This window comes from Drosophila tropicalis, unplaced genomic scaffold, assembly GCF_018151085.1.
Source record: "Drosophila tropicalis isolate 14030-0801.00 unplaced genomic scaffold, ASM1815108v1 contig_4, whole genome shotgun sequence".
In the NCBI taxonomy this organism is placed as follows: Eukaryota; Metazoa; Arthropoda; class Insecta; order Diptera; family Drosophilidae; genus Drosophila; species Drosophila tropicalis.
The window spans coordinates 2981273-2998373 of NW_027172862.1; the positions used below are offsets into that span (position 1 = coordinate 2981273).

A 17101-nucleotide genomic window follows, 5' to 3' on the forward strand; every position below is an offset into this window, starting at 1 on the left:
GATAATGTCGATACCAACAGCTGCTTAGTAGTTTTTGTTGGTCACACTACCTTTGGTTTTTGTTGCTTGTCAAAATATAAAGAATTATATTTAACTAGCTCAATTAAAGATCACATGAATTTGAGATTACTACTGGCTCCTGTTTTTGAAATAATAAAATAAATAAAATGGCCGATAAATATAAAAAGTTGACCCAGCAATTCCTTTGCTGCTATCCGGTCAATAAAATGGATTGGTCGTTGCTCCAATTGCCAATGGATTTGACAGAGCAGAAGGCTGTATTGGATGCCACCTGCAAGCATCGTTTGAACCGAAAGTATCCAGTGCGTTGGAGCTATCAAGAAGCATTTCTCAAAAAACTTTTACTGTTGCTGAAAGATCACGAAGAGGTGCACGACGCACTGTTCAACGCTCTTTTAGTAGACGAACCGGAGACCATCTCTCCGTATGCATACAAGCACTACATAGTGCAACCTGGAGTCCAGATCATGTTAAAAGAGTCGATTAGTTTTGTTAGCGAGGGAACCACAGGTCTATGTACCTGGGAGGCATCCCTGGCCTTGGCAGATTATTTGCTGGAACACCGCGATTTGGTGAAAGACAAGAATATTCTGGAATTGGGAGCTGGTGCTGGAATGCTGGGGATTATGTTAAAACAGCCATTGTTAGATTTGGGCACACGTCGGGTGACCATGACAGACGGCAGTCCTTCATGTGTTAGGCTTATGCGCCACAATATACGAATTAATTTTCCGAATGCTAAGTCCAACGACGATATAGAGATTCCACAGTGTGGGCAGCTATTATGGGAGACTGTTGAGGAATTCGGTTGCCAATACGACGATGCAATTAATCTGCTATTAGCCGCTGACGTGGTTTACGACAATTCCCAATTTGATTCCTTACTCAAAACTTTTGAATTTTTTTACTTAAAAAGCAATTCGAAATTGCATATTCTTTTGGCAAGCACTGTACGAAATATAGAGACTTTGCAAAAATTTACTGAACAACTAGGTAAGCTATGTTAAAGCATATTTTATTCATGCAATAACTTCTTGTTATGTTTATAATTTGCAGAACTCTATAATTACCAGGTGACACCTTGTGCCAATGTGCCAACATCTTCAAGTCATTTTTGTCGTGATAGTACCGCTGCTGTGCAGATAATATCCATCAAAGGACGAGATCAGTTGTAACTCCACGTCATTTGATGAATTATCATTTTTGTAGTTTGTAAATTCTTTTTTACGATGGACGTCTTCCAAACCAAGACTAAACTCAGTCTGTTGCTTTTAATTGATTCGTTGAATGCAAATGATTTCCGTACTTAGCCACTACATTTGCAATTTTTGTTACATTTTCATCATTAAATTCCCTGTTTAAACACATGTTAGAAATTTATTTAAAATGTGATTTAAAATCAAATACATAAATTGAATTCACATGTTGTAAAAGTCTATTAAGATTTAAGTGTTAGCATTTATATATGTATGTATATATAGTCTTCCGAACCATTTAATTAATACATTAATATGAGTTCGTGATTGTATTAGTTGGTACGCATAGTAGTAGTAGTAGTAGATAACCCGTCTGTTGATAAAGAATGCATTGCATATACATACATAAGGAGAAACCACTTTATGGAATTTCCCTGTGATTCATTCATTTTACCATGAAGTTAAGGACCAAAATCAATCTAGCTATTAATTAAAAAAGAGGCATTTACTTTCTTTCGGAGTAGAAGAATAAATCTAATTGCATATTTTTATATATATGTATGTATTTGTTTACATTAGATGGCGGCATTCTGGAATTATTATTGACTGATGGTTGGTATGGTGCCATCGTTTAGCCAGCGTACATTCAGCTGCTCTATTTGATGCTTCTTGAATATAATGCCATAGACCTCATACTGTATGTCAAGCAACTGGGCACGATGCGTCCGTGGCACCTTCATGCCCACAACTAGGGCCAACAGTGAAGTTATAATCATGAAAACGAATCCCTGTGCCATCAGTGTGCTCTTGTCAGTGGCATAGAAATATGAATTCTTTGCATCGGCCACAAAATAGTAATAGACAATGCTGGTGCTCACTAATTTCAGCACATAGGAGACACAAATGATGCACTCGGTTAAACGTAGATGGGTAACCTCAAGCAAAGCCACTTGTAAACTGGAGTATGATAGGCCAAATAGTAGTAGAAGCAGCCAGAATGTCCATTTACCACCATCGGTGGTGCTACAAATGGCCATCCCAAGGAGCGTTAGAAAGATTAACAACAATTGAGTGGTGACAAAGTGAACTTTCACCGAATAGAAGCACAGGCAAATCAAGGCCAAAACACTGCCTGCGAAAACCACCCAGAACATGGCATCGATGCTGGCCAGATCGGTTAATCTCATGGCGGGATTCAGGGTGAACCAGTAGATAAAATATATGAATAAAGCATACTGAATGGCATCTATAAAGAGCAGCAGAAGTGTCACATTCCACTGTTGATTCTTGGTCACATAGAAGAACTCAAGTCGTTTAATCACTTCCGTTCGTGGCTCAAAGATGCTGCCATTTGTGTTGGCTATTCGCAATTCGTTGTCCAGACTGTTAACCATATCCACAGTGCCGATGAAATTAAGCACTTTCAGACCAATCAGGATGGCAAGCATGGCAGCGGCAATGCACAGATATGTGGCCGCAAAATTCACATAGATTCCATCAATCAATTGCTCCGTGGTAGCCGTTTGGCCCGAATACTTTTGTAGATTTTTACTGTATGCGGTTCCTATCAAACTCACCGCCGATGCAATGCCCATCAAATAGCAACTACAGCAGCCGGAGATCATCAGAGAGCGGGTCTCCTTGGAGCTTATGGTATGCAGAAAACTATATCCAGCGATGAAAGTCATACTATGGGCAATATACGATATATAGGCGCCCACATGATCTGAATGGAGTTGATGTCATGAGCAGGCAAGTCGCATTTTAAAATGCTTTTTTCAAAACTCACCAAAACCATCGGCAAAGTAAAAGCAACTGGCCACTAAATTCAACACTCCGGTCACTAAAAGCATCCATGGCTGCCAATAGACAATGCATCGCTTTAGAAACTTAATGGCCAGCATGGTCAAGGCAGTGACCACAGACCAGCAGGCACCCAGGATCAAAGGTCCGTAGTCATTTAGCGAGGCATTGAGATTGCGTTCGGCCACCAAAGAACAAATGGTATAACCAAAAGATAAAGCCACAGGGCAGGAAGCACAGACACACTGTAAATTGAATTGAATTTTTAGTTTTTCATATGCCACGGAATCACAATCTCACTTCACTTACCCACATAACTGGGTGCGTATTTGAAAAACTTTAACAATAGTTTTCCAAAAAAGTTCGCCATCTTTCGAAGAAAGGGTATTTTATTGAAAAGAGAACAAATTAAAAAAAAAGGAAAACCAATTCAAGGCATTATTGTGTTATGAGAGCAGGTAGACCAGCGGTGGCCGAGTGGAGTATTGCGCGAAGTCTAGCCCAGTCGAAAGACGTTACAAATGGACAAATGGAAAGTCAACAATAGGAACGACAATGCCGACGAAGGCGACGACGGTGAGCACGAGCCAGTTGATAAGATAAGCCACTCGGTTGACTCGGTTGACTGATGACTAATGTCGCAGTGGAATCAGTCTTTCAGTCAGAACCGAAGCTAGATAACAGATAAACAGATGTCCAGCAGATAAGCTCAAGAATTAAGTTCCGTTGCGTTGAAGTAATCGGGTATCCCGACAACAACAAATCAATTAATTAAATAAACATTTATGTATATTCTGAAAACCATTAATTTCACGAATAAGTTTTAGGTTTCAATTGCAATTGTATTCGTAGTCTCACCCGATTCTATGAAAGTTATTGTTTAATTTGAAATTTCATCCAATTGAAATTTTATATATTTTGTCTATAGTAGGTACCTATTTATACCTTATATATTATACACACATTGGGGTGGACAAAAAACTAAATATATTATGAATGGATATTCAAATTACAATAGCTAAAAAATGAAAAAAAATGTTACTCATACGAACTGTGAGCTGGGCCTGGTCTACTAATGCTTAGCAAATATTACTCATACGACCCGTGGTAGAGCTTAAATCAAGTAAGTTGACACAACGACTTTGGTATACCGTGCACCAAGTGAAGCAACTAATTCACATTCCAAGTGTAGACTAATCGTTTACTAGCAGTAGTCTCCAACGGTCAACTCGGATATTAAAGCCTAACTTGCATGGGAGATTGCAAGAGTCTCCAAGATCTAGATGTTCTTAAAGACGGACATGGCTCTTAATGCTGATCAATAGATAGAACTGTATATAATACATACAATTTGGCAACTATCACATTGAAATACTAGTTCACACTCTGCTAAATGGTACAAAAAATCGGTCTAAGAAAAATTGTATTCCTTTAAAACATGAAACATTTAAATAGAATGAGAGAGGGAGTATGATTGTTGTGTACCTGTTGTTTCTCATGACAACGAGAATATGTGTATATGTATGTATTATACCTAGCACTATATTTTTGTTGCAAAACTATATAGAATTAAGAAACAGAACGTATTTAGAGATTTTAACAAAAATTGACAAACACAATTGTTTCAAGTCCTAGATAACAATCCGGACTGGCACTTCAAATTTTTATTTTAATTATAATATAAGCTGTATTCGAATGTAAAGAGATTTATATACATACCTGTTAAGTCTGTTGAGAACTCTCTTTGCGGCTCGCACTACGATGACGTCCAACATATGTATATACATATGTACATAGGTGTAGAATTCCAACTTAGGCCTGAAGGGGAAGTCTGATTTTTACCAAGTTGACTTTTCAAGAATTTTATAGATTTTTTATCGTATTACGTGTCGAATTAATGCCAATTAGAAGATAAGTTTCCAAAAGTGAAAACATGGATGAAAATCGGTCAAAACGATTAGCAAAAATTAGGTCAAAAGTTATATTACCTAAAACACTATTTAGAATATTTTAAAATGGCAATGAAAAAATTTAATTTAAAAAAACGTGATACTTTTTTCAAAGAAAATTTAAAAAAAAATTTAGTTTGTGAGAATTTAATAAAGATTGAAAGTCATTGAAAATAATGACATGAATTTTCCAAAAAGCTTATTGGAATATTCTGCTCTTGATTGGCATTTTATGTCTCGCTTGAAAAGATACTGAAGGGGAATTCAGCACCACAACTAAAATCACGATCTTCATTTCTTAAATTCAAAATATGAACTGATTTTATTTACAAAAGTGTTGTATATATAAATGAAATCTTAAAATCTAGGAGGCGACAATTGTTCTTAAAAATACTTATTCTAATGACCCCCGTTTTTCGGGGGTTGAAAATTGTTTATATTTCATACTAAGATTCTTAAAACTATTCTCGAGTTCCGAAATCCTAACGAAAGGACTATATTCTTTGAACTGCTCCTGATGAGTCTCGTAGACTGGCATCAAAAAAGTTGCCTATAAGATACACGGCAAATGGTTAATGCCTGATCATCAAGGACATTCTAGAAATCGAATTCTTTTCGTCCCCTGTATTTGTAGCTTTAAAGCTTAAATAAATTAGTTTTCAGTAGACTATCTATTCGCAGGACATTGACCTCTTTCCTTTTTTGCACCATCATCTCTTTCACACATGTTGCTTATTCACTCATTTCTTCATTGACTATATTGCCCTCTCGCTCTATTCCGCTATTTTTGGACGATTTCTATGTGATATAGTGGTACGATTGGACCGGTTTCTAGTCTTATGTAACGTATCTTAACTAAACGCCTAAATGTTTAATGTAAATACTAGAATAACCCCAAATTTGTGAAAAATAATCATTGAATATTAATGAAATCTAATCTCAGTGAAATAAACTGAAAACTGAGAGGGGCAATTGATTGGAATTTTGTACCTTATCAGTAACAAATAATAATAATTAAAATGAAAAAAGAATAAGGCTTATTGGGGTGAGGGTGACGACTCTGCAATTTGTTTACATTTGAGAGGAAAATATGATACACATACATACATACATACATATGTATGTACGTACTATGTATGCAAGTGTACATACATATGTAAATGCACTTAACTAACTAAGAATAAGGAAAGAGAGAGAGAGGAAATCTTTCAGAAGGCTCAAATTTGATAAATCCTCCATATCTTGTTTAATTTAGATATGTGTGTGTCTTTGGCTTTTCCCATTCAATTTAATCTCTTGAGTCGATTCTTTATACTTACATATGTGTATGTGTGTGTGTATAAATATTTGCATATGCAGCAAGCAACCGTTAGAGAGCTGTTGCGTAAGTTAACTTTAAGACAGAAAGAGAGAGTGAGAGAGAGCGACCTTTTTGTGCTTCTGCGCCATTGCTCTACATGGGCGCATCAATATCCCAGCGACTGGTTGGTTGGTCTTATCCCTGGACTTCATTTGCCATAATTCGCTAAGGAAGGAAACAACCGCAAGCGACTGCCGGTGGTGCTGGCAGTGCATACTTCCCCCTCCCGGGCCCCCGCACAATACGATTCAACATACATACATACATATACACCACCCGCCGTTATTATTATTGTTATTTACTTTTTTGAGAGAGATGATGCATTAAACATTTTTTTGCACGGCCGGCTTGCCACACAGTCAGCAATGAAACGGCCACCAAAGCAGCGACAGATGTGAATTGGTCGTTATTCGGGTGCGCGGTGATTGGCAGGCAAAACGTCATGTTGGGAATAAGCATTTGGTGCACTAATCTGAATCTAAGCAGCCGCAGCTTGGCCATAGTTTTAATCGTGACATTGGCACTTGTTTATTTCTCGTATAGCTTTAATGCCTGTCTTTTAGCAAGCATAAGCCGTACTTTGCAGCAAGTAAGTACAAATATTTAGTCGTCTCTGTTTGATGACATTCGTAATCTTATACATGCATATGTACACATGTACATATATCCTTCAGAGCAACTTGCGCAATTTGCTGTCTCTAACAACACCGCCACAGTCGCAGGATAAAACCATTGCCCTCAATGGCAGTAGCACTAGCAGCAGCAGCAGCAGCACAACCAATCGAGATGGCTCCGAATCATTCTTTTCAAATAGTACTTCGGATGGTGCTTCACCAAAATATCAATTGCTGCGCCAGCAAGGATTACGTCCGCTACGCAATTTGCCCTCGACCCTTATCATTGGTGTAAAGAAAAGCGGAACTCGAGCCCTACTCGAGTTTATCCGTTTGCATCCGGATGTACGTGCTGCCGGTTCGGAAGTTCATTTCTTTGACCGACATTATCAACGCGGTCTTCGGTGGTATCGTCATCACATGCCCTACACCATTGAGGGCCAAATAACTATGGAGAAGACGCCGAGTTACTTTGTGACCAAGGAAGTGCCGCAGCGTGTCCATCACATGAACGTGTCCACAAAGTGAGCATCTGATGAGAGTGAGAGTTCGAATCATTCTTTAACCATTTCAAATTTGAATTTTGCAGATTGTTGATTGTGGTACGTGATCCTGTGACTCGAGCCATCTCTGATTACACCCAGGCGGCTAGTAAAAAGGCTGATATGAAACGATTCGAACAGTTGGCTTTCGTCAATGGCAGCTATTCGGTGGTGGACACCAATTGGGGCCCAGTAAAAATCGGTGTTTACGCTCGCTATTTAGAGCGTTGGCTACTTTACTTTCCATTATCGCAGTTACTATTTATCAGTGGCGAACGACTGATTATGGATCCAGCATATGAGATCGGGAGAGTACAGGACTTTTTGGGCCTGAAACGTGTGGTCACCGAAAAGCATTTCTATTTTAATGCTACCAAGGGCTTTCCATGCCTCTTCAAATCGGAGGCAAGATCAACGCCACATTGTTTGGGCAAAACGAAGGGCCGTAATCATCCGCATATCGATCCCAATGCTATCGAACGACTGAGAGAGTTTTATAGGCCGTTTAACAATAAGTTCTATCAATTAACCGGCATCAATTTTGCCTGGCCATAGCCAGGTGCCAGGTGGTTGGCGGATATTATGATGCGGATCCTCCCAAGTGGAGACATGTTGTTGTGTTGCTCCATTTGCAACAGACTGATATTGTTGAATTGCATTTTTTGATACATACCATTATACTTACTTACATAAACATACATACATATGTATATGTAGTCTAAATATATATATATAATAGGTATATACATATATATATATCTAATTGTAATTATGATAACCTATTATAAAGGTGCATACATAACGCTACGTTAATCTAGTGCTCAATTACATACTTGTAGCTTTATCAATTGACAAATTTAATGAAGGACATAATGTCGCAATATAATGTACTTTCACAACAGATCAACAAGGGTTCCTCTCTCTTCAAAAATACACACGCACAATACATCCATACATACATACATATAGTCTATATATATAAAGATTATAGCATTACTAGCCGTGTATTATCTATATACATACATACATATATGTGCATTTATAATGTGCATAGAGAACAAATAGAGCTTACCATAACCATAAATTCCTACTTCTTGACGTCTTTGCCATTCCTGAATGTATGTATGTATGTATGTACATCATTCATTCATTACATAAAACATACATACATACATACACATAGTGCTATATGAATATGAATAGAATCAAGAATTTCAATTGCATGACTTAATTAATACCGAAACGCATAGCTAATTTCAATAAAAACAACTGATAAAAACCTAAAAATATTAAACCAACTTGAACAACCATTCATTCATTTCATTGACCATAGGATTTGGGGATTGGGACTATTGTAAACGGAGATTATTGCCTGTCCACAAGTCTCTGAGGCTAATTGTTCATAATTAATCAACGCTTGCTAAAAAAAAAGCATTCATTACATTTTCTGTGATATTTTATTTCATAAATTTGAAACGTTACTTATATACTTCTTTCATTTTTATAGTTTTGGATGATATTTTTTTTTTGTTTGTTTTCTATAATTGTTTGTTTTTTTTTTTTTGTGTTTTGTATTGTTTACTTTAAGTACATAGGATACAAGTGAATGAATAAATTGCGGTGGTTTTTCCTATTTTGTTTTTTGTTTTGTTTTTACTGCTTTTGGAGGTGAATGTCATCATCATATGACATTTTGAGAGGGCAAGGGGATGGGGGATTTTGGGAGAAAGTTGTATTGTTAAACTACTAGTGTTATTATTATTAAAAAAATATTAAATATGTTTTTGGATTTAGTTTCAATAGTTTTCTTAAAATTAATGAATTTCATTAAAAAATAATTTTAACTTTAATCGTAATGGTAAAATAACTTAAGTTCTATAGTAAGGGTGTCTGTATAACATATTCTTTGTTTTCCACTTTTGTTTTATATATATATATATGTATATGTATATGTATAATATATGCATCCTATAAAGGTATAGGGAACACACATATATGTATACAATATATACATATGTATATGTATTTGTTTGTATGTATATTACAATTGCTTGAAGACCCCATTAATAAGAGAAGAAGTGGAACTGCAAGTCGGGGTTAGGTGGGAGACAAAGCAACGTTAACTTTAATTATTGCTTTTAAAATCCTTCTTTAGGATGTAGATAGCTTGGTATTCCACCCAATCCTGCCATTTCCACTTGTGGTGTACACCTCAGTTCCCCCGACACACAATGCAGTCACATCGCGTCCAAGCACCGCCTCCGATTTGGATCCCTGCAAACGTTTCTCACAGTATAACTGACCAACTGGCTTAGCCATAGATGCTGCTAAACTTTTGGTCACATTTGAATAGTGTAATGCTGCCTCATTAGTTGCACTTGTGGGTGTGGTCGCATCTGCACTTACTTGCCGCTGAAAGAAGCCTGCAACTGGCGTGGTGGCGGTGACTGTCGTCGTTGTTGTTGTTGATGATGATGATGATGATGTTGTCGATGTAGCACGGTTACGATCCCTGATGGGAAACTTATTTTTACTACAACTTAGGTCCAATTCGAGTGTATAGAAACGTCCGCGGGTATATTGGCGATTGTCGTTGACCAAACTGGCTTGAGGATTAGAACAAGGCTTCTCCACTTCTTTTTGATCACTAATGTCGCCGGTATTCATATTAGTATTCCCATCGCAGACATCTTGACCAGCCTCCTCTTGCTCTTCTCTCTCATCAGGACTATTCAGTGGACTCCTTGTTATCGTGTCCTCGATGTGCAATTCATTGGTTGGCATTGTTATTGGTATTGGCATTGGCATTGTCTTTGGGGGCATTTTAGTGGCTCCCAGTCGTGGTGACTGCTCCATAAGCAGGTTTTCCCAACTAGTCTCGTATACGCTAGCCAACTGGGCAGCCGGCTTGGCTTTTAATTGCGTTTTATGCGATAGCAATGGTGCGGGAGCCGAGACAGTAGTGCTAAGTGTCGGAATATCCGCTTTCTCTTCCATTGGCAACTTGCGTGACCGAATTATGAGCTGAGGCTCCACATAGAACGTGTCAAAGTTCAGATCCAGGAAAAGCTCTTGCAGGAAACGGCGGGCGCTCATGCGGTAGCTACTACGGCCAAGAGTTTTGCACGATTCGGAGTACAGGCAAATGTCCTGGAAGGCATGAGGATGCTTCTGCTTTAACTCCAACAGGGCCATCTTAGATTGCTTGGCACTGACTGGATTGGCCAGCCGCTGGATATTGTATAAAATGGAGGCAGTCAGCCTGTCCGGCAGGCTCTCCTCACTAAGTATGCTCTCTGGTGAATGGAAACTAATGTCCGGACCCAAGTGCATTGATCCACTGGATCCAGTCTTTTTTGCAGAAGCTGAAGCCAAGGCGGGTCCAGCCTGCATGCCGGCAGCCACCAGTGCAGCAGCTGCACTGCTATAAAGCTCACACGGAGCTGGAGCCAGTGTCAAGGCACCATTATTATGGGCATCTGGTCGGGATTGAGGACGCGACAAGCGAGCGCAATGGAGACACTGACTCCTTGCATGCTTCGCCCCCTGATGCTGCCACTTGGGCAGTTGGCGACGACTCGCCGAAGACGACACATCCGACAACGAGGATATTACCGAGGATTCGTCGCCACCTTCGTTGTTAAGCGAATCGTTGAGAATCTGTTGCCGTCCCGAACTAAGAAAATTAATGCCCATACCCATCACATCTTGGTCCTGGATATCGCGTGACACATAAGTTCGATTCAAATTGCGCGTTGGAAACAAATCGAGAGCATTTTTGGGTAGACAGATGCCCGCATAGCATGGACCCTTAAGGTCATTTGGCGGCAGGAACTTGGGTGCATTCAGTGTGGGCAGGGGCACTTGCAACTCCTCCGTTGAGAGTCTTCTGTAAATGCATGTAGATTAAGTTAATGGTGAATATTAATGCATTTTTTAATCTCTGCTACTTACGAGAACACGTTGAGCATCGTCTGGCGGTCAAAACTTCGCACTTTTACGCTTCGTCGCTGTGATTCGCCCCAGGAGTATTTACGTGTCCGTCCACCCTCCGCCCGATCCACGATATCCATGAAGTCATACAATTCGGCAGCCGATTCCGAGAACACAGGACGACTGTGGGCACGCAGAGTACGAAGTTGAGCGTATCCCTTCATGGCCATCGGACTAAGGGCATGGGGTAGAAAATTGGTGCCTAGAAGCGAGGTGCGGCGTAGCAATACCTGCGATGTTAGTGGCTGCTGCAACTCCAGGAGATTGGATAAGCTGGGTATCGGACTTAGGGGAAACTGTTGAAAATCTCCAGCCACTGCAGCAGCTGCTGCTGCCGTCCGACCTGTCACCGACTCGCAACTGCTCACGCCTGATGTATTGGAGTCTGTGCAGGAATTATACCGTATGCGATGTTGATAATGTATTGGCCCACCACTGCTAGCTCCGCCGGCTAATACAGGTCCACCCAGCAGGCTTATCACATCAGTTGTTTTCGATTCGGAGAGCGAACGTTGATGTTTACCCTGCCGGAGATTACTACCCTCGGGCAATGTCTTCGATTTGGCAGCCACGCAACTGGGCAGCGTTCGCACCGGCTGTGGATACACTTCATCGCTCATTGTAGTCGTTGCTGTTATGGGAACATTGACATCAGGAAGTGTGGTGTTGGCTGAGCCTTCCTGGAGATTCCAATAGCTGCCCATGTAGTAGGAGCCGTCGATTTGATCCTCGATTCCTGCATAGTTATACGGCGGCATATCCTCGTAGTGATGACGCACGGGCGTTAACTGATTGCTCATCCAATCTTCCGGCTGATGTACAGGCCACATGGTATTCCTATCATGACGAATGCTCAACCAATCTATGGAATGGCAAAACAAATTAATTACAAAAATAAATTTCCAGCATTTTGCTTGATTAACTTACTTAGTTTAAAAAGTATATTGGCTCCCTCCTGGGTACCGGCAACCAAACCCAAGGCACTGAAGCAGGTGGCCCTCACCGAGTACACCTCACACTTGGTGACCAACACAATAAGTTTCTCATAAAGACTGAAATAAACGAAATAAGTTAGTAAGGGCAAGAAGAGTTCAGCATTTGCTGAAAGTAAAACTTACCGGCTATTTAGCTCCACAAAGTATTCAATTCCATTAGCATGTGTGGAGGCATGACACAATGCCCAGATCGCTGACTTTAGTTCCAAGCATTCAGCATCATCTGTACACTTGCCACGCGTGATCACATCCAGCAAATGCGGCAGATCCGCATGGTTCCTCAGTGCCGTCATGCCTTGGGTAGTCTGTGCCATTTGGCCATAAAGATGTGGCGGTATATTGGGTGGAACCATCTGCGGCCGCTGATTGCAATTGCGTCGCGAATAGTAACCATCCTCGTTGCGAATGTGTAGGGTCAGGCTAGCATGCGTATCGGCCTCCACGAGAAGCACATAGCGCTTGTTATAGCCATTTCTCCAGAATTTAATCTCTTCTTCGATTCGAGCCTTGGCGCTGTTTAAGCCGCGCGATAACGAATAATATCGTGACATGAGCAATCGACCAACATCTCCCAGTTGCTTTAGCTGTGGCCACAGACTGACAATTTCCTCTAGATAGTACTTGTCGTGGCATGCCTCTTCCAAGACATCCATAGCAGCCAATATAACGCTTCTATCCGCATCCTTTGTCTGCTGAATAATCAAAGGAAGGCCCCACACTTCAAAATTGGGAAGACGGGCACGAAGAAGCACGGCCAGAAACTGGGTAGCATAGAGACGACCATTGCGTGTCTTGGCCAATGTCAAAGCTTTCTCCAACACTTGACGTGGCCATTTCTCGTAGCTATAATTTAATCCAGAAACAATAAGCTTGACATAACACACATGATCCGTCAATCGCACCAAAGTGATGAGACTAAAAGAAATAAACACAAGCTATTACATAAATCTTGACATGAGAAAGAGCTGGCTTTCTCCTTTTCCTTTACTCACTACTCAAATACAGTTGTGTTCTTTAGCACTTCGATGCCTTTGTTGGAGCGACACATTCGACCTATGTAGAGGAAATACTGCTGGCACATTGTGTTATTCATATGCTGGGGACTAAAAAGGCAATCATGAGCACGATTTGATGTAGTCACGGCGAGCAGGTGTTGACTAATGTCCGAAAAATAATCCGTAATATAGCGCATGCATTCCAACTGCAATAAATAAAAGCAAAGTTAAAGACCACTTTTAGGTTGGGAAATCAATAGAGTAGCTCTACCTCGCTGCTTCCAAGCAGGACATCAATCAAATCCAGACCAGCACTAACATAGGCTGGCATATTATGGCCAGGTACCAAATCTTGATGTGAAAAACGATTGTTACTCGGCTTGTAGAAATCGACCAAACGCTTGAGAAATTTTCCCAACGTGTAATCTAATTTGCGTATGAGATTCGATCTCAATATTGTGGTAATCACATCCCAGTCCCAGGCACTGGCATCGGTCTGGGTTAGCACATGCGACTCGGTTAACAGACGATTGAAAGCTCGAAAATTATCAAAAAAGACTTGAGGCAACAGCTTACGCTTTAGCCGAAAGCTGGAACGCAAAGAACCAGATGTCTGGGAATTAGATTCATCGCTTGAGGAAACGGAATCCAGTCGTGTTCTTTCAGTTTGGCGGCCTAATGTGCCACCGCCAACAACAGGACCACCAGGAACACCAACCAGAGCCGTATCCAGTAGCTGCAGCGACGAATTTGTCGACTGTTCCTGCACATTAAGGTGCCGTCGAAAGAGTCGCGTCTGAGTCAGGGAACCGCCCTGGATAATGCTGTCTAGGAAAAGACTACACGAGGCCGGCCTCTCCCGCAGCATTTTTTGATAGTTTTGAAGAGCAGCTACCGCAGCATTGGCCTGCTGATTGCCTTGACTGGCATGGCTGATTAGCGTGGGCAATGCCGGACTCGTACTGCAAATATCTGCAGGGAGGTGAGTGTGCATCAACTGCAGGATCTTGCCAATGAGAATGGTGGCCCGTACCGAAACAAATTGATCTGGCGATGCGGCCACTTCCACAAGAGCGTTGAGCAATCCCGTTTCCAAAAAACAATAGAGTAGCAAGGCTAAATGTTGTTCCACAACATTGGGAGCCCGAGCGGCTAAACTGGGTAAAATTGAGCGTCCCTCCGCGGAGACGAAACCATTGGTAAGCAGCCAACTATCCTGGAAATCGGCAGGATCCACAGCCTGTAAGGCCACCGCATAATCATCTGTCCAGGCAGGCTGTGGTAGCGAAAGGAGCTCGTACAGCAAGTCCAAGATAGCTTTCTATAACGTACGTTGGATTAGATCCAGGATTATGCGAATTCGGGTCTACTTACTCGAACCTCCACCTGGTTTAAATACAAAGCATCGACTATGGCCTTGAGGCCAGAGGGTTTACTGGGATCACAGAATTCAAGTGTACCCGTCCAACTACGCAGTACGGAAAGTAGGGCCAGGCGGCAACTCGTGTAGCGAAGCTCTCTAGCATCTCTGAAATGAAAACCAATCATTAGTTCATGTCATCATCTGTCAGTGCCATGTCACTTACTTGTTTTTATCCATGATACCCAGACGATAGGTAAAATCACAATAGGGAGCTGCCAAACAATCTAGACGAACTCCGCAGATATTCCTTGTCTGGGGCCATTCCAGTAGATAAAGCAACACACCACAAAGGCTCTCGGCAATGCGGGGATTGTGACACTCGAGTACATTCCGGGTTATGGAGGTAACACCACCACAGACGATGAGCAGAGCCGGATTGAGTACAGCGAATTCAGCCAATGTGGCAAGGCAGGCACGCAGCAGATTATCACTCTCTTCGATTCCACTGTCCGCCAGCGAAACCAGGCAACGTACCACCACCGGGCTTATCTCATCTGGGGCAATTGCCAGCATTTTCCTAACCAATTTAAGTGCTTGAACTCGTTCATCGTCGTTTTTGAGCATCAGATCAATGGAGCGACATAGCAAATGGTGTAGCTGCAGTTGATTGAAGGTTTTGATGTCCTTTGGCGTGCTTAGGGCATAGCGAATGGTACGTAGAGCAGCCGCTCGTACTTGGGTAAATGTATGAACCAAAGAAGCGCTCAAACTGCAGCCGAAAAAAAGAATTCTAATTAATGCTGATACTTAGAAAATGGATTTGTTTTTAATTATTTACCAATAGAGCAGCTCCTCTGTGGTGAACCGCAAATTATTGTGCGGTGATCCTGTACTTGCCGCCAGACAAAGGGAGGCCAGTGCATTGAGCAGGAAGAGGCGTTTGGTGTCCCGAGTCTCCTCCAGACAGAGCATGGCATAGATATCGTGAGCATTCTCTGCAGCTGATCTCTTTGGATCAAGGCGATAAAAAGTCTTCCGGATCTTGTGAAACTGAGAAGAAGTAAAAGAAATGTTATTACTAATCGATGGATCGACACGGCAATCAAAGAGATCGCAAGGGGCGGGGATCGAAACTATGTTGCATCTAAAAGATACACCAACCCAAGGGTGTCTGTTGTGTTGATTTGTATGTTGTATGTACACGTGAAGTATGTTGATAATATAAGCTAACTGTACTTGCTGTGGCAACGGGCAGAAGTGGTAGGGGTTACGAGGAGGAGCAGTTTAATGCGTTTTACTGTTGTACTTGTTGTTATTGTTATTGCTGCTGTGTCATCGCTTCAGGCTCTCTTTCTCTTTTTCTATGCTGCCGCTGACTGCTGCTGCTGACGACTATCTATAAATAGTTGGCCAACATGTAGCAAAAGAATTTGGTCAAATGACAACATATTCTAGATACATATATATGTACATATGTATGTTGAAACATTTGTACCGTTATGCGCTCTTGGTTTACCCATGAAGGTGGGAAAGAGGATAGATAGTCAAAACAGCAACAACAACAACCTCTATTTTTCAACAGCAATGTAAACAAATACATACATACAAAATGCATGGATGTACATATGAATGTATGTAAATACACACACGCAAGCCAATGCCAATTATTAAATAACCTCCCCCCCCCCCCCCCCCCTTCCTCCCAACAACACCAAAAAAATAAAAATTTACCCCCCCCCTTCTCCCACCATAATCTGCACAAGCATCTCCAAAACCAAAGAGATGGAAAAAAAAAACCAAATGGGCCTGTTGCCCATTTCATTACATTTACCTTTGATGCGTAATTGAAATTTGCTTCTTTTTCCGAAACGCCAACTGGAATGTAAGGAGGCCATCGCCGTCAACAACTATTGTGGGCGTGGGGCCAAACGGGCCACAAAAACGAAAGCCACACGAACGCCAACAATTATAAAGACCACGGATAGACAATTGGATTATCTACTTTTTTTATATAGTTTTTTATTTACTTTATTTATCTACCTTGTTTTGTTATCTACTTTTTCGATTGGCAGTATGTATCGATTAATCGACATTCCGGAGCAAAACCTATCGAAAATCGACATTTCGGAGCAAAACCTATCGGTTAATCGACATTCCAGAGCAAAACCTATCGAAAATCGACATTTCGGTGCAAAACCTATCGAAAATCGAATTTGTGCACTTTTTTTAAATTTGATGATAGATGTATTAATAATATTCATTCATTTTAA

At 41.0% G+C, this 17101-nt stretch overlaps 4 protein-coding genes across 4 annotated transcripts; 2 read left to right on the forward strand and 2 right to left on the reverse strand.

Annotated features, from left to right (window-relative positions):
- Window positions 1-23: 23 nt before the first annotated feature.
- On the forward strand, window positions 24-1772 carry LOC137573169 (protein-lysine N-methyltransferase EEF2KMT). Its single transcript, XM_068285015.1, has 2 exons — window positions 24-1014; window positions 1078-1772. Exons 1-2 carry the CDS (start codon window positions 168-170, stop codon window positions 1194-1196), a joined length of 966 nt encoding a protein of 321 aa, XP_068141116.1. The 5' UTR covers window positions 24-167; the 3' UTR covers window positions 1197-1772.
- On the reverse strand, window positions 1379-3545 carry LOC137573167 (uncharacterized). Its single transcript, XM_068285014.1, is given in 4 exon segments — window positions 1379-2943; window positions 3007-3232; window positions 3234-3265; window positions 3330-3545. Coding segments are annotated over 4 exon segments (1446 nt in total). The 5' UTR covers window positions 3391-3545; the 3' UTR covers window positions 1379-1816.
- Window positions 3546-6439: 2894 nt separating this feature from the next.
- Hs3st-B (Heparan sulfate 3-O sulfotransferase-B) lies at window positions 6440-8783 on the forward strand. Its single transcript, XM_068285257.1, has 3 exons — window positions 6440-6918; window positions 7004-7467; window positions 7533-8783. The coding sequence occupies exons 1-3, from the start codon at window positions 6772-6774 to the stop codon at window positions 8038-8040; spliced, it is 1119 nt and encodes a 372-aa protein (XP_068141358.1). The 5' UTR covers window positions 6440-6771; the 3' UTR covers window positions 8041-8783.
- Window positions 8784-9145: 362 nt separating this feature from the next.
- On the reverse strand, window positions 9146-16875 carry rictor (rapamycin-insensitive companion of Tor). The gene is given in 11 exon segments (XM_068285109.1): window positions 9146-11374; window positions 11440-12340; window positions 12406-12530; window positions 12597-13388; window positions 13466-13674; window positions 13740-14789; window positions 14843-14996; window positions 15055-15600; window positions 15670-15860; window positions 15862-15881; window positions 16663-16875. Coding segments are annotated over 11 exon segments (5790 nt in total). The 5' UTR covers window positions 16727-16875; the 3' UTR covers window positions 9146-9636.
- Between the last annotated feature and the right edge of the window lie 226 nt (window positions 16876-17101).